Here is a 17916-nt window from a genome sequence, read left to right on the forward strand (position 1 = left end):
ACTTACAAGAACACGCTTTAATAAGGCAATCAATCAAACGCTAACAAGGCGGGGAAGGCCTTTCGGAGCCGAATTGGGCTGGCTGGGGAGCAGAGCCCGTGCGGCACATGAGGCACCCGAAGGCAGCCCAGTGCCCGCCGGTGACACTGGGGTGGGCACCTCCCTCAGGGCCCGGCTCCGCCCAGGACCTCAGCGGCTTGGGGGTCTCACCCCCGGCCACCGGAGGAGCCGAGAGGCGGCGGGGGGGGGGCGAGGAGGGGGGGAGGGGGGGAGGGTAGCGAGGCAGAGCCGCTGCCCTCCCGGTGGGTGCCCCGCGTGTGGCCGAGAGCGATGGCCCTCAAAGGACCGTGGGCACCCCCTCCGGCGATGAAGGCGTTAATGGCCCCGGCCCCACGCAGCAAAAGGAAAATTTCATTATGAAGTAATGAGTAATTCCTCCCGGCGAGATGTATTGTTATATCTTCCACTTCAATTTAGGAGCACAGCGGCTCAATTACCTAGAAAATACAGTCAATTAAAGGCTGCTGATTGGACACGAGGACGGATCATCGATCTTGTACTTTCCAATATCGCTCCAGACACCTCATTTTCCCTCCCCTATTAAATGAAAATACTCTCGGCATTACTGCGACCCGGAGCCTATTTACCTGTCGCAGGCAATCTCTGCCCTGTGACCGAGCCGTAGAGAAATTCACTGCCACCCTCTGTGCCTCAGCCCCCTCCGGGCAGGGCGGCCGGGGGGTGCAGGAGCTGCGGGTGTGGGGTGACCGTGCCCGGTGCGTTCCCCAGCACAGAGACTGTCCCCTTTATCGACGGAGGTGGTGCGGTGTGGTTACGTTCCCACTCACAAGCACATCACGCACCCCCATGTATATAAAACATGCGTTTTTGTCTCACATATATACGCGTGTACATATATATATATGTTTTAATATGGAGATTTGTATGTATATATATATAGCCCCCTAGCCCACTGCGCATTGCAACTCGCTGCATCCCATAAGGGGCGACCGAGCCCCGTGATGGCAGCAGGTGCCTCTGCCCGGCCGGGATGGTATCGCAGCCACCCAGGACCCCTCCGGTTTTACTGTGCGGCACCCCCGACTCATCCGATGCCGCCTGTCCCCAGCGTTGCCAGAGCTTCTAGATCGCTCCTTAGCTTCTGCTTTACTGGACTTCTTTTTTTTTCTCTAGCGTGCTAAAAGACAAAGTCGGGGGGGAGGGAAGCCAAGATTTTCCCTAGCTCTGCCCTTGGACGCTGTTTACAGTTGTTATTTCCAGAGAGTGGGGGGAGGGGAGTCTATTTGCGAGTGTCCAAAAAGGGCCATCAGTTTCCATGTCCATGAGGACATCTCGCTCAGAAAGGGAGGAACAATCTGCCCTTAATGATTTAAAGATGGTGACTTTGGATCCGTTTTATAAGAAAAGGCTCTAATAAACAAATTCTGATTGGAAAAATATATCCTGGCACGCCCGTGTCTCTCCCCTGCTTTCCATCCACTGCAGCAAAGCGCTGCTATGTGCTCCTTGCTCTGAGGACAGAACGACAACAAACCGGAGGGTCCTCAGCAGCTGATCGCACAGTGGATAACGGAGGTGTCAGCCCGACTCGGTTCGGCCAGCACTTGTTCTGCTTGGCGAACCGCAACTGTTATTAACCGCACGGAGGTGAAATTCGTCTTAAGCGACGCTTTGATTTTTTGTTTTGTTTTTCTTGTCTTGTCTTTTGCTTTTAAACAAGCGCAATAAAAACATATGTGGATGATGTGCTGTTAAAATGTGCCTGTCAGCATTGCAGTTGGCGGTGGTGGTACTGTGGTGGTACTGTATTTTGTTCCGATATGGTAACAGATGATGACGGTCTTTGGGCTATTTAAAAATAGAGTCATATAAACAAATTCTGTTTTGGAAGGAACTTCAGCCCAGCTCGGTGTAAGTGTTCGCTTTTAGAACATTAGGCTGACGGAAACCCGAGCTAAAGCGATGGTGCTACCTCCTTCCGAAATACCTGAAGGGGAAAGGGGAGGGGATGCGGAAGAAATCCTCCTCCAGAAGGAAGAGAGCAGTGTGAAGGGCACATACAGATGCAAAGAGCAGGGGTGGGGAAGGAGATAAAAAACAGCACTTGAAATGTAAAAGAAAAAAACGAGGGGTGGGGAGGGGGGTGGAGGGGGGGGCTTGGGAAAGAGCCGCATCCAAGAGAAGTCAATGAGAGAACTGAAGGCTGCAGTACAAAGGAAGGGAAATCGCCTTTGCTCCAATTTACAGACTGGTGATTGTCTGAAGGAGTGCTGCTCCCTGTCACCTAATCTCTTCCCTTGGCGGCTTGTTAGCGTTTGGCACGGGGGCTCTGCTCACGGAGCATTATACATTCGATATTCAAAAACCCTTCTTACATATACATCACTTGCTAATTTCATCGGTGTGTGCACATTTCAGCGACTGATAATAGGACGTTGTTATTTAAAGGACAAATAGCTCTGACCCGTAGAGAAGCAGCAGCTCGTGGTTTTTTTTTTCCCTGCCAATTCCAGTCTACCTCTTAAAACTAAAAGTTGGGATGAAAGAGGAGACGCGGCGCTGCAATTCTGCTCAAAGCGAAGGAGGAGACAAGGGACAGTAAAGAATGCAATTAAACCACGATAGCAATGTACAGAATGTCAGGGTTTTTTTTCTTTATGGTAAAGCATTGTTTCTCTCTATAGAAATTACTGGATAATACTATTGAGTTGCAATCCTGAAACCTTTTGGTTTTGCTGTTTGATCGTTGGTTTTATTTTCTGAACCCCCCGGTAGTTCACAGCTTTGCTTTCTTCGTGAGCACCAGCCATTTCGTTATCGAGATAATGTTTCTTTCAAGTATTTCAGATTTCCCCTCTCAGTCCCATAGGTCTGTGCATAAGATCGGTTGCTGTAACCCGCAGAAGTTCTGGCTCCGGTAGGAAGTCCGTCAATTGACAAGAAAGTCCCCGCTCATCTCTGTGCATTACTGAAATGTGTTTAATTCAGGTGGATTTTGTTTCTCCTCCGTGCCTAAAACCCTCTCCGAGATAAATCATTGCTCATTCTTGTTTGGTTGGTTCTTTTTTTTCCCTTGGAATGTAAATCCTTTCAAGACTGAGTTATTTTTAGTCTTTTTTTTTCCCTTTTTTCATTATTTTTTCTTTTTTTTTTTTTTTTTAATCTATTTTTTTTTCCCCCATAGGTGTCCACTTCGGGGGAGAGAACACGATTAAATAAACATCGGCAGTACGTACATTAACTCAAAGAGCTCTCGGGAAAGGGGCGAATTTTTTAACAACCCTGAGACGAAGCTTTATCTCGTTAAAGGTACTTCTTCCCGCTGGTCCATGGAAACCGAGGTGGCTTTGCTCAACACCGAGGGGGTGAAAGTGAGGAAAGAGTCCGTCCTGGTGGTGGCCGAGCAGGTAAAGTCTGACCCGGTGGGTCTCTGTGCCAGTCCGTTGGACGGGCTGCCGTGACACGCCAGGCACGAGCAGGGGCTGCCACCGGCGCTGCCGAGTCCATGGCTCGGGGCTGGGTACAGAGAGGGGTGCCTGAAGGCGCAGAGCAGCTCCGGCCGCGGGTACGGGTGGGACAAGACTCGGAAGGTGTCCAGAGGCCGCAGGGGGCTGCTGAAGGGAGCGGCGGTCGAGGCCGAGGTGGCCCCGATGCCCATGTGGGAGTAGTAGGGCAGGGGCAGGTGGGATGGGAAGGGGTAGGGCAGGTTGCCGGTGGCGGCCGCGTGGCTCATCATGTAGGTGTAGAACGCCGGGTCCGCCGGGTGCGGCCAGGTCATGGCCAAGCGCTGCCGTTTGTCCTTCATCCGCCGGTTCTGGAACCACACCTGCAAAGAGAGGGGAGGCCACAGCCGTCACCCGCCGCCGCCGCGCATCTCCCGGCTCCGTGCGTGGCCGAGCCCTGGGACCGCTCCCCATGGCCGAGGCGACACCGGCGCCAGCCCCCGCTCCCTGAAGGGATCGATTAAAGCGCTGTAAATCCTGAGACCCACTGGGTTCGCCTCGTTAGGGTCCTTATCTCTCTTTCTTCCTGCCGGGGCTCGTCCCTGGGAACCCTCCGGCAAACCTGACAACTCTGCCTCTTGCAGACAGAATTACCTGGGATTCCTTTTTTTCATTATTTTTATTATTATTATTATTATGTTGTGCAAATGGTATAACAAATAATAAAGTAGAGAGGGGATAAAAGAGATTTGAAGCTCCTACTGCCTTCTTATTCCCTCCCTCGACAGCCGAGAGAGTTTTGGATAGGACTGAAGGGAGGATTAGCAATAATCCAGTGGGGAGAGACCGGATTAGCGGTGCTGGCTGGGATGGCCCTGGAGCCGCGTCGTCCCCCTCCCCCGCAATGCCGCATGCTGCGGGGTGCGGGCAGAGCCGGGATAGGGGCGGGGGGTGGGGATTGAGAGAGGGCTGCGCTGGTGAAGTGCTTTCCCGAGTTTTGCAAGGAAGTTTGGCTATATAGATTTATATCGTGCTAATTGGAAACATGTCCGAGCCGTGTGTACCTTGATGGTGGTTTCTGGCAGATTTAGAGCAGCCGCCAGCTCACATCTCCGGGGCCTGGACACGTAGTTCTCCCGGTAAAACTCCTTCTCCAACCGGGCGATCTGCTCGCGGGTGAAGGCGGTGCGGTACCGGCGCATCTGGTCGCTGGCGCTGCAGCTCAGCGGGCCCTGGGAGCCGCCGCCGCCGCCGCCCTTGGGGTGATCCCCGCCGCCGCCGGGGCTGCCGGCCCGAGCCTCGGAGCACGGCCCTAAGAGGGGAGCCCGCGGAAGGGACACGTGCTTGGAGACGGGTGGGCACGAGGGAATGCTCCCCGTCCGCCGCCCCACTGAACTGCCCTCTCCCCCCCCCCCGCGCCTCCCCATTCGTGTCTTTTCTATGCCTGCTCCCCAAGAGTAGGAATGCTTGGGAGATATTCATGAGGAGAAGGGCTGGAGAAAGGGGTGATGCCCCAAAGCACCACACGACACCCCGGCAGTGTCCTCTGGGCCACCCGTTCAATCCCCGCGCTGTGAAGCCGGAGCATCCCCGGCCCCCAGGGCTGGGAAGGGCAGGTGTGCCCACGGCCTTCCCGCAGCCCATTGAGGTCCGGGGAGCGGAGCAGTGGGCAGACAGGAGCCCAGCCCCCATCCCGAGGAGGGTGTCAAGCTCTGTGAGCCCTCTGCTTAGCCTCCAGAGCTCGAGGTGGGATGTTTTCCAAGAGCCCCTAAAGGACGGAATGGGGGCAGACATCGCCATCCGCACTTCCCGGCTTCTTCTTCAAGTGATGGAGGAGCGGGCAGAGGAGAGAAGCGGATCGTTGTCAGGGCTGGGGGGGGGGGGGGGCTCTGCCGGGATGGGAAGGTGGGAATAGGGAGTGGGGGCAGGGGGAGATGGGGCCTGGCCGCTGCGTTTGCTTTCAAATGCAACTCTTTCTCATTGTGCCCGAGACCAAAGGCAATTAATTCATTGGGACCATTTCCGAGCTGGCGCCATCGAGACACAGAAGTGACAAGGTAATTTGGACCTCTCCCTTTTTTTTTTCTTCTTTCCCCCCCTCCATCCCCCCCCTCTCCATCCCCCCCAACGTGCAAACAAGGACCTCTCCACCGCACTTGGGGCAGGCAGGAGTGATTTTACGGTCTTTACGGGCGCTTCCGCACTCGCCCGGGCACATTTCATCCTGCAAAACCACAAACAGCTCTCGGCCAGAAAACCCGTTTGATGTTGCTCCCCCGTGCCCACCCTCTTCGCCCTCACAACCGCGCCGCTGGGGACGATCCGAAGGGGTTTCCTCGACCATGCACCGTTCGCGTAGTGGGGAAGGATGAAAATAAAATGAAAGGATTGGTGTGGGGGGCTCTTGGCCAAGGGGCCCTGCGGGACTGTCTGCAGACTCGGTGCTCAGGGAAACCTGGCTGCCCTCCAGGGACGCGGCGGCTGCCCGCTGTCGTGCCCTCCGCCTCCTCAGTTAGCCGCCCGATGCCAGGAAGCCGGGGGCCGAGGGATGGAATGGAGAAGGGAATCCCCCCGCTACCCCCGCCCCGGCTTCGAGGGGAAGCCCCCCTCCGGCAGCCCCCCGCCCCCCCGGTGCTGCCCCCCGGCCCGGGAGCGGGAGGGGGCTGCAGGAATGGGAAGGAGTTGGGTACCTTTGCTGTGCTGATACTCGGCGCTCCCCGTGGCGCAGTCCGGGGTGCAGCTCACCTCGATTTCCTCATAGAAATCCGACTCGGTGTCCGAGCTGCTCTGCTGCCCTTTGCTGGAGGGGGGCTCCGAGCCGGGGGGCTGCTGTCCGGCCCCGAGTAGCGCTGCCGCCGCCGAGCGGCTTTCCGGCACCGTCCCTGTCCCCGGCAGCACCTCCACCTCCTCTTCGTCTTCTCCTCCGCCACCTCCTCCTCCTCTCTCCCGGGACGACAAGGGGCCAGGTCTGGGGCTGAGGCAGTTCCGAGGGATCATCTTCTCCTGCGGCTCCGGAGCGGGGCTCCTCACTGTTTCGGTCAAATTAGGCACCCTCTTGCCAACCAGAGCGCCAAGTTGAGTCCCTTCCAGAAACATCACCATCTCCTTCCTGCTTTCCATCGTAGCTTCTCTTAAGGGAGGGGGGAAACAAATCCAGATCTCGTCCCCCCCCTCCCCGCCGCTCCCGCCCCAACCCCGTGCGCAGCCCGCGACCCGCTGCCGGCGGTGCGGAGGAGCAGCGGGGAGATGGGGTGACCTTGTGATGCGAGCGCTGCTCTGTGCCGTGCTGCTCTGGGAGGGATCACCATTGCCCTCTTCTTTCTAAGCTGTCATCCTCAATGGTGCAGTCGTCATTACAGTACCACTGGTGACGCCACACATTGATTGCCAGCGGATAAATAGAAACGTCTGCCATGGGGAAGATGAAAGGAAGAGTCGGAGCTAATGGGCTCAACGCGTGATGCACCAGGTGTAGGAGCCGCGATGGAGAGGGAAGTGTGAAAAGGAGATGCATATGGAGCGGAGCTGCAAAGAGGTTGTAACATGCGGGCAGAGTTCCGCGGGGGGAAGCCTCGCTTGGCCATTAAACAGAGCCTTTTGATTGCTTTAAGCCACCGCCTTGATGTAAAACCGATGCGAAGAGCCCTAGCCGCATCCTGGGAGTGAGAAGACGGGTACCGAAACCTCTTCCTTCGATGCATTATTTATTGCTGGCAATCGGCTTCCGCAGAGCTGCATGGATGAGGCTTTAGGAATCCTTTGCAAACTCGAGGATAAGGAAACGCGTTACTGACATTTGAATGTAGAAACAGCCTTTGCTTCTCGTTCTGATTCAGAACCGGTGCCTGTTCAAAGAATTTTGATTGAGATTAAACGATTGTTGAAAATTCGGAAATGTGGTTAGAAATTTATTGCGTTTTTACAGCGGAAAAGATAGAACCGACTTCACTTTTCGTAATTATAACTGATATTTATCACTTTCTCTCATTTCTTCCTTCATTTCTCACACTTTCGATGAACGTTGCGTTTTTAGGAGCGTTTTCCTCCTCCTCCCCTTTCTACTTTTTAATTAATTGTTTTGAGCGCGTTTTTATCTACTTTCAGTAGGAACGACTGCAAGAAGAAGCTCTGCCATGAGCAATACAGAGAGAAATTCGCATTGTCAAGGCCAGAGCTCGTGCCCACCAGCAGATGCTGCAAACCAGCGATGACGGGGGCAGCCACTCAGACGGCACTTGTCTGAAAATCAGAGACCTCGCACCCCAAATATGTATTCTCCTTGGTGTATTTCTAATGAGTGCAGCAAGGATCTCAACTCGAGTTCATATTGACTCGCACGTGTAGTGTCAGGTCATTTTCACCATCTGCCGTAACGAGATTGTTCTAATTTTTTTTTCTCGGAGCGTTATTGGCTAGTCGGGTTACAGAAAACATTCAGCCAATTACGTTCCCAACCCGGTAAGGAATTTACTGGCATATTTGAGGTGACGTTGCTTTGGTAGGGAATGGGCAGCGCAATGGGAAACACGCTGGGATTTTCTGTAGAGCCCCGTGAACAGGGAGCGAGGAGGCAGACAGGCAGACAAACAAACAGATTCCCGATCACCTCGGTCCATGGGTGAAGATGTGCTGCAGCAATTCGCATGCTGATTTCAGGGGGATAAAGCAGGAATTTTTACAGGGTACCGCCACCAATCTCTCTCTCTGCCTGTGTGACACGCGTACTTGTTCACGGGCACACACACCCTGCTCAGACCGCACCTATTTCATCACACGTGTGTTGCCTATGTATAGAAAACTCCCCTCCCGCTTCCCTTCCCCTTCTTTTCCCTTGCCAGCCTCAGACCCGGTGTGCGCCCTTCGTGCTCCGGACGAGGACCCGCCTCATTCCGTCTCCTGGGAGCGGACAGGGACAGGGGACCCTCAGAAGCGGGATGCAGAATCGGGCCCAGCTACTGGAGGAGGGATAGATGGAGTGACGGAGCAGCCCGTCTCCACCGCCTCCTGCTCCCAAAGGCCGGAGCTGGGATGGGGAGAGGTGCAAGTGGATGAGGGTAGTGCGGAGCGGAGCAGGCGGGCCGGGCAGACGGGGCGGCTCGGGCAGCTCCACGCCCGTGGGGCTCCGGTGGCCGCTATCCACGCCTGGTGGCATCGCCGTTTCTCTTCCCTACGGGCTGCTTTTGTGTCACCATCTCCTCTGAGGACTACGTGAAGGGTCCGCCTCCCCCGAGGCCCCGCTTAGAGCCGGTCTCACGGGGAAGTTCTCCTTCGGACTCCCTCCTGGCTCAGGCAGGTAGTCGAGGAGGTCGATTGTGTCTGCGCAACTCCCCATAACTGAGTTTTGGGGCTTCTAGGGAGGGACGTTCGTGTCTCTTTCTGAATAGAACAGTAACAGGGAGCTGAATGCAGAACGCATGGGAGCTCCCGCAGACCGGCCGATGTACACTATGACTGCCGGGAAGTTTGCAGGAAATCTTCATATCTGCATCAGTCTGGAGCCCTCGCGACGGTCCCCATGGGTTATGCCGGCCTATCCACACCGATGTGATCATTTTCGTTTATGATCCATTGCTGCTTCCTTCCTCACCCCGCTCTCAGCCCGATCCCACGGGGACACCACCCCCCATGTTTGTTGCTCCCGTGCTGCTGGCTGTTGTGAGGGGTAGCGTGAGTCAGCGGCAGCACGGGCTGCAAAACACACACTGACACACGGACAGGCAGAGAGACACCCACACGTACACGCAGATCTATTTGCCAAGAGTAAACACAGAGCTCAAGGCCCGAATGGAGTCTAAGGGAATTCAAATAATAATAATAATAGTAATAATAAAGGCTCTATTGGGCTCAAAGTGCATTAGCACGGAGCTTCGTACATTGCCTTTATTTTCACACCCCCGAGTAGGATGCACGGCCAGCACAGCCCCTTCCCGTACAGCCGGTCCCGTCCTTCTCCCCTCTCCCTGCCCGGTGCTGCTGCGTCGGGAACGGCTCCGGCTGTGCCTCTGCCTTGTGTTTCCCACAGATCTGTCAAGTCCGATTTGGAAGGAGACTCCCTCATTTGGGATTAATTTCCAGGCAGATTGGAAAGTATATCTCTACGGGGTTTTCTTTCTTTCTTCCTTCTTTTTCTTCTTCTTTTTTTTTTTTTTTTTTTCTTTTCTCTTTTTCCTACAGAGATTTTAATGAACTCTCCCTCGTTCTGTTGGTCACAATCAAGACGTCAAAACTATCCTCAAAACTTTCCAAACTGATTTATTCCTTCGACCTTTCAGTTCTCCTCGCTGAAATACGGCTGAGGCGAGAGTGGGGAGACAGCAGCCAGAATGCACGGATAGCAGCAGAAGGGACTCCCGATGTACAAATAGGCAACGAACACATTCCCATCCCAAACCAAAGAAATACAGAGGGGCATTCAAACATTTCCTAAGTAACACAGTCATAAATCAGAGGTGTCCTTCTGAAGTGTGGAGCCCTGAGAAAGAAAAATCCATCACATATTTCTTAGCCAAGGGAGATTTCTTTTCTCCTGTCGGTCATCGGGTATGAAAACTCCGGGCCGGTGCTGTCTAGTGATGGCTGTGATCCCACTGTGCACCATCATCCCGTCTGAAACACAGCCCCTGTCGTCTCCCTAAGGGGGGGAAAGCACTGTCATATCGCATAACAATTTAGTGCCAAAAAAGGCTGATACGCAACGCAAACGGGTGACGAAACCCGTCAGACAGCTTATTTTTACATTTTTAATGGATACTGTTAACAATAATGGAGTAATTATCACTGTTTTATTAAAGGTATTTTTTACGACCCGGTTAGAGGTGGAAGCTTTGGAAAGAAGAGAATGATGGGTGCATGATGCTGGGCGTAAATACAAGCTGATACACTGACAGCAAACAACACGTAAGTGGCGTTGAGGAGAGGACAGAGCTGCGAGTGGGATGTGCCCAAGAGAGCGTGTAATGGCATTTACAGGATCCCATCCAGGACACATCTCTGCCTCTGTGCAACTCTGAATATAGGATCCAGGCATCTGTACACAGGGCATCTGCCTTTTCTTTTTATTGTTATTTTCCTTGCAGCAATTGCCTGCCATCACCAAAGGCTTCAGAGATCATAGCTTACTCCATCAAAACCTGAAGAAGAAGGGCCTTATTCTGCTCCTAGAACAGCCAGGGCAGTTTGCTTGTGGAAACCAGATCTGCCGTTTCACTGTTGTCAGTGAGTACATTGTGAAGGAATTTGGGCTTTCGATTTCACTTGCTATCACTTCCAGACTCGTCGAGAGCCATAAAACTGCGGCATCTTTTTAATGTTACCAGGAACTGTAAAAACACGATCTGCGTGGCAAACTCACTGATTTGAAAACACAAGAATATATATAGTGTGAATTTAATACAGCAGGAGGCACAGGTAAGTGAAAATGGACAGCATTATAATGGCTCCATGGATTTTTTATTTTTGGTTTTGGTTTTTTTTCAGATTAAACTGAAGGAGAACTCAGCCCCCACCTCTTCATGCTGTGCACTTCCAGAACCCCCACCATATGTGTCTGTGCCCCAAGAAGAATGGCTGAATAAGGGACATTCGTCACACATTGTGTCATTGGTGTTTGCCTCATCGCATAGCGTGCAGATACAGCTGGCAGTTGTCTGTACCCTCTTGCAGCCCTTCTCTTCCCAGCCATCGTGAAGCTTTAGGCCTGATTCTGCTCTGTATGGGCCCAATTGACCCTGAGCTGGAGCAAAGCTACTTTTACACATTCTTATCAAGCTAGGGCAGAGAGGTATAGCTGAAGCTCAAAGCACTGGGGACAGACCCAAGAGATAGAAGTGGAATCCCCATCTGCTCTGGCCAGGGAGAATGGGTGCAGAGAAGCTGTGGATACCCCATTCCTGGAGGCACTCAGGGTCAGATTGGATGGGGTACTGTGCAGCCTGAGTTGGTGGCAGCCCTGGCCATTGCAGGAGGGTTGGAACTGGATGGGCCCTAAAGTCCTTTACAGCCCAAGTTATTCTATGCTTCTGTGATTCCAAAAGTCCCAGCTCGTATACTTGGATCCTGGGGACCCTTTTCTTCCCCAGGAAAGGAACAAGAAATCTCTATGGAAGGTTTCTCTGAAGAGCTGAGGGACCTCTCACAATCAGGGGATTGGTTGCTCAAGCATTTTCCGAAGTGGAAACTCCAGAGACACAACTGTACATCACTTGGAAAGAAGGAGAATTTTCCTTTTGATTCACATAGGAGAAAAAATGACCTTATGGGAACAAACTACAAATACATGTAAAGACTACACAGCACAACCATCTCAATGGAAATTTCTTCACTCTGTGTTGAGGGTTCTGAGAAAAGTGGTTGGACTGAGACAGAAGTTTTTGGTCATCTCTGTCTCATTCATGTTCTACGCAGGGGAAAATAATCAAACAAAAAGACAAAGAAACAAACCTCAAATATGGACCAGGGACACTCTGACTGAAATTCTCACCCGATATCTACTATCATGAGTCAAAAGTCAAACATCCAGTCATGAATTCAATAAAATTTGACTACAGGTATTCAAGCTGAAATAATACCAAATTACCAGGGTGCACCCTGACAGCAGCTATGGCTGCCCAGTTTATTTTTGCACCAATATGTGCATGCAGAGCTCTCAGGCATAGTGCATCCATAGGCTGGGTTTGTCTAACAAAAGCAGAGCATCCATCAGAGTTCTGGCTGAGTACTTCAAGTTGATTGACTCAGCTCTGCCCAGGGCTTGCATCCTGTGTGCACCAATGCCTTCCCACCACCTCTCCTTCCCCTGTCTGGTCAACCTATGGTCCACTGGCCAGGGACAGGGGTGTCTCCTGTGGCAGGTGAGCGTGGAGCAGTGTCCTAAGCACTGCTGACAGCACAGATGAATTGTGCTGATGGGGATCAAGCTTGCACACCCATGCTTGTCTCCGTGCTCTCAGAGCTCAGCTTTGCTTCAGAAGCAAATCATGCTTCTCTCATCGTGCTTCAGAAGACTATTGAGCCTATGAGATAACAAAATAAGACAAAAGCAGAGGAGTAGAAAACTTTCACAGTACGTAACACACTTTTGCCAGTAGGCACTGAGTTCGGCTAGGAACAAACAGGGAATCTTGAAAGCTGAGGTAGGAAGCCTGCAGCTAAGAGACTGACCATCTCTGGGATGTATTGGCATTGTGTGGGAGAGAGAAATCAGGGCACGTTCATGCAACCGCCCTGCCTGAAAGTGGGCGTGAGAAAGGCTAATGTTAGAAGCAAAGCTCAAGTGCCTGTGTGTTTGCTGTTTCTGAAAGAGGAAATGAGCACATACTGGGAAGCCCTGGCAGGGAAAGGCAGGGGTTGTTTCTCAGGAAGGGCAGAACTGCCCGAGGCACGGCTAATAGCATGAAGGCTGCAGACGTGGTTAACTGCTCTCTTCAGGGCTGTCCTGCAGTGCTGTTCCGTGCTGTCCAGATCTGGTTCTCTGTCGGCTCGGAGCACACGCCTTTAGAGACTCATCTCCCGGGAACAAATCCCGAAGTCCCTGGCACCCATGAAGGATTCGAGGAGGGAACACGGCCCAGCCCTGGCTCTGCGGGGCTCTGGCCGAAGCCGAGATTCCTGTTTCCAGTCCAGCTCAGCCCTGCGCATGCCTCCCTCTCTCCTCCGTGCGCAGCATCCCTTCTCCCTCAGCGCCAATCGTCGCATCCCACCTCCTCCTCCCTCCCGGCCGGCGGTCCCCGGCTGTGATCACCGCGACTCTACACAAACTGCTGTCTTCTTGCGCCCCCCACTGCTGATGGGCCGCAGAGATGAAAGGAGCCTTGCCAGGTGCTCGCCCATTCTTTTTTTTCTCCCCTTGCCAGAGAAGCCCTTCTAGGAATAGAAGCGGGCGGACGGGCGGCACCCCGTCCAGGGCAGGAGACAGAGAGACCGCGGCATCCCCAGCGACTGGGGGGCACCTGCACCTCGCGATGCCTCCTTCTGAGTGTCACAATCCAGGACAAATTCTCTGGTTCTTTCCAAGTTGACATTAGCATCGTTTTTCCAGGCCAATAACATTTTGCTCAGACCAACGTAAAAGTGCTGGCAATGTGGCTAGAGAGAGAAAGCGTTACAGGTTGCATCTGAACTGGAACGAGTCCTTCCAGAATAACATCTTGACAATGCCATGGCACATGGCCTCAGTTTGGCCTCAGCTGTCCATCTTTCCCCGTCACACTCCTTCAGGTACCCAAAATATTACAGGTGGCTGAGGACTAGATGTGCAGAGTGTAAGTGCAATGGAATAAACACCCCCCTGTGCTTTAGCTGGCTTCACTAGCTTGTCCCAAGACATAACATACACTCTCCACTTTGCTTTATCGTGTGTGCCTTATCTCACATCTTCTCTGATACTCATATCCACATATATACATAGAAACATACACACACACACATTATTACACTTACACATACAGATATATTCTTTTTGCTGTTGTTCTTTTGTTAAGATCCAGTTGCAAAAAATCTGCTCAAAACCTGAAGGACCACACCATTGTGCCAGCACATGCTTCCTGCCATGGGTACGCAGCAATGGAAGAGTCCTTCATTTCCAATCCACGAAGCCCATTTTGAATGCTTTTGGTCTTGCTTCCAATCAAAAAAATAAGAGAATATAAAGTGAAAGTCTGCAGACACATCCCACGTGCTGCTCCTTTCTTGTTCAGTGCTCAGGTACGCCTCGATTGCCGATTTTCGATTTAGCCCCGACTCGTGCTGGGTAGGAAACACGAATGACCTGATCTTAATCTTCTTCCCCTCTGGCACCAACACAGCAAGACGGTCCCGTAGGGAAAGCTCTGAAACTTTTTTCCATTCACGGTTTTCCCCCCTTCCAGCTCTTCTCTCTCCATTCCCCTAGAGGATTATCACGGGGTTCAACCCCCGCACCGCAGGGATGGGAGCCGCCGCCCGCAGCTCTCGGCCCGGCCCGGCCCGCAGCCGGAGCTCTGTCCCCTCTGCAGAGCCGGACACCAGACAAAGCGAGAGGAGGCACACATGCTTTAAACACGTTTTCACTCTGTTTTGCCTAGCAGCAGGTTGCCGGGCCCTTGAGACGCATGAAGTGCACTTTACGGGGAGCCACGCTTTGCTAAGGCATCCCCGACCCCCTCCCTGCTCCCATTTCCCTTATGGCAAATAAGGACTCCTTGGAGAAGGGAAAAATCTGAGCAGGTTAGTTCTACTTTGTCATGGTTTTAGATGTTTAATTGCAGTCACTACAGTGCTTGAGGAAAACCCTACCTATAGTTCTCTATGTTCCTTTTGAAAATCCATATAAATTTAAAAAGAATCATAAATAAAACAAAACCCTTCCAACTCGGATACATATAGTGTGAAAGGGGAAATGCTCTTTGGCACCCAGGCTGGGTACAAGAGATGCACTAGAAATAGGATAAAGCCAAGAGCGTGTGCTGCCAAACTGCCTCCCAGTTGGGGGAAGGAGCAAGCCTGGGGGCTGCAGGGGAAGCTGCGCAGTGAGAGCTGACTACCCATCCCATCGTAGGTGACTGCACACATGTGGATTTCCTGTGGAGGAGACAAATCCAACAACCCAGTCCAACAGAGCAGCATGGGCTGAGCTCGCTGCACACTGCACCCTGAAGAGCATCTTCTGTTGAGATGGTGGGAGACAGGATACCAAACTTTGTGGCAGTCAGAACATTTTTAATTGCATGAAGCTTATACTTTTACCCTACAGCAGGGGCAGGGAGATGGTTCAGATCCTTTTGAGGTCATCTGGAGGCTGGCCTCAGTGACGGCAGCTTGGAATGTAGCAATGGGAATGACCTCTCTCCCCTACAAGCCTTTCCCCTAGTGCCAAAGTCACCAAACCAACTCTGTCTTGCTTTATACTGGCCCAGAAGGGGCTGATTTCCAATCAGGTGGTGGAACTGGAAAACTTTCTGCCCTTGAGTTGGCAGCTCCCAGCAGAACACAGAGTGGGCATACTGAAACCATGTGTCCTAAGTGGCTGCCACACACAGCACACAGCCAAACAGCCATCCTTCCATTTCTTTTCTTTTTTTTTTCCTTTTTAATGACAACATCGCCGTGTGTGCTTGTATAAATCCTCGGTGATTTCACAGCTCCCCGTGGTAATATCACCAGGCTGACTCTTATGATTTCCTCCACGCCTGCACAGTTTTGGATTTATAGGTCTCTTACATACTCATTCACAGAAATAAAAAGGGTGGGAGTGGAGACGACTTGAATTCTGGCTGTTTCCTGAAGTTTCCATGCCAGATCCATGCAAGACCTAGTGCTTTGGAAATGTGGGTTTGTAAACCAATCCCTTAACTTGCACCCACATTAGGGGGTTAGGCACACACTCACATGCACACATACACACAAAGTCACGCCAAAAGAAGGGTTAAAATATTCTTCAAGCATGTACTGTGACAGAAAAAATAAGAGAAAGACACCCAACCCCACCCCCACCCCCCAAAAAAAACCCAAAAAACACAAATAGTCTTGAAGGAATCTTTGTATAGCAGATGCATTAATCCCATATAATAACCACTCTGGTGCCTGCTGGGTCAGAATTCTCCAAGCACTGAGAAATCCGAACTTTGTGTGGATTAGGATGAAATCAAATGGATACCTCAGCATGAAAATTGGACAGTGGAAGAGCAGCTGCTGGGAGAGCCGAAGGGTCTGTGTTTGCAGTAGGTTAGGGCTGAAGCCAGTCATCACCAGCTCAAGAGAAGCAAATGCAAGTGGCAATGATGACAGGAATCAGGAAAGTAGTGCTCTAAACCTGATAGCTCTTTGCGTAGGGGGGAATTCTCAGCTCGTCTCCCCATACAGGGATGTTATTCCACTCTCCTTACTTCTGTGCTCTGCATTTGCCAAGTGTTTTCCTGATGATAGCGCAACCTTTAGAGAGAGCCATCTCTACCTCCCCTGCAAGAAACGGCTCTGCAGGAGAGCTCCACAGTGTAAATGCCAAGGAAGGCAACATGTGGATCTTCGTCAGAGCTCTGGCAGATTACAGGAGATCTGTATGTGCCTCATTGAAAGCAGTCTAGAATAGAAGCCAGCTCTTCACTCTTAGGACAGGCGCTCATGTATGAGTTAAGGATATTCTCAGTGAAAACATAGTTGCTTTCAACCGCTTCAGAGAGACCAGTGGTCCATGAAGAGCACTTGGGCTTCTAGCAAAGTGTTGGATGTGGTATCTCCTAGTAGGAACAACATATCCTAAAAGAACTTAAAAAGCGAGCCAGGAGAAAGAAGGTAGCCCTTCTGCCAAGTTCCTGTGGGCTTCTCACTCCAGTGCAAAAGAAAGGCACCATCTCTACGTGAATGGCAGATGTGCTGCCCATAGACTATACTTTCCATCAAGCCTTTACACTCATACATGAGATACTTCCTAAGGAGTGGCAGTCTCCCACCAACACCCACAAACTAGAGATTCCTGCAAGCAAATACTTGAATTCAGATGCATCTTGGATGTACTAAGGGAATATGTCTTTCTTCCCTCTTTGCCTTCTGCTGGGAGGATTTTACACACCCTCTGTATGGCAGAAGTTAATCTGCACAATTCAGAGGATTTGTGTATCACAGAGTTAAAAGTGGTAGAGATTTGTTTTGAGCCAATGAACACTTTTCAGTGGGTGCTAGCTTTCGGACGCCTATCTGCTTCCTACACAACAGAGAGATGGATCTGACCTAAGTACCAGGCAAGTTCATTGAGTAATTTGTAATCTGTAGAGTGACACAGCTCCAGATACAGAACTGTTATTAAAGAAGTCTGTGACTGGAGGCTAAAGACTTGTTCACACATGGAAATGGCTGCGAACATCCGTGCAGAACTTGCTACTCCACCTCAGATCCACACCCAGTCTCAGCCTGGGTGAATTTCCTTGTTAGACAAACCCAAGTTTGCAATGGAGATAAGGGAGAACACAGGATCTCATTAAGAACAAGAATGTTCACCTATGGAAGTACTCGAGGAGGCCCATTGTATTTTAGACTTAGATCCTATCTTAATAGCAGATGCTAATTAGCATGGCATAATCCTTTCACTAACTTCCTAGTTCAACACGAGTGTCCTGTGATGGTTTGCACCAAATTCATCTCATCTAAGTGTAATCAAATTAAACTCGGATGAGACAAAGGGCTCCCATAAGTCTCCATGTAGATTTTAAATTGAAACCACAATGCAGGGCACTTAAATTCTGGACAGAGGTTGGGTATAGTTTCTCTGGAAATGGAGGAGGCCTTGTTTGAGCAGAGTAGACCCGCTCACCCCCATTGTGCCTGACAGAACACTTGAGAAATAATGATGCACTCAGATGCAATTTAGCACCTCACAGCTATGACAGCACAGCTGATGGACACAGCATCTCATAGTCCACCACAGTGAGATGGAAAATAGGTTTATAGAAACCACTGCTGGAACACATTAATTAGAATCTCT

General features: G+C 51.5%; 1 protein-coding gene across 2 annotated transcripts; it reads right to left on the minus strand.

The window, feature by feature from the left end:
• Window positions 1–319: 319 nt before the first annotated feature.
• EVX1 (even-skipped homeobox 1) lies at window positions 320–7349 on the minus strand. 2 transcript variants are annotated; one of them, XM_015853674.3, is made up of 3 exons: window positions 6155–7349; window positions 4529–4776; window positions 320–3847 (listed from the first exon to the last, which is right to left on the minus strand). In XM_015853674.3, exons 1-3 carry the CDS (start codon window positions 6582–6584, stop codon window positions 3317–3319), a joined length of 1209 nt encoding a protein of 402 aa, XP_015709160.2. In that variant the 5' UTR covers window positions 6585–7349; the 3' UTR covers window positions 320–3316. The 2 variants fall into 2 exon arrangements, with proteins under 2 accessions (XP_015709160.2, XP_085397017.1); XM_085540891.1 differs by having other exon boundaries at window positions 6210–6337.
• Window positions 7350–17916: the final 10567 nt, after the last annotated feature.

Source organism: Coturnix japonica, chromosome 2 (assembly GCF_054131305.1).
Source record: "Coturnix japonica strain WE chromosome 2, WE-NBRP24, whole genome shotgun sequence".
In the NCBI taxonomy this organism is placed as follows: Eukaryota; Metazoa; Chordata; class Aves; order Galliformes; family Phasianidae; genus Coturnix; species Coturnix japonica.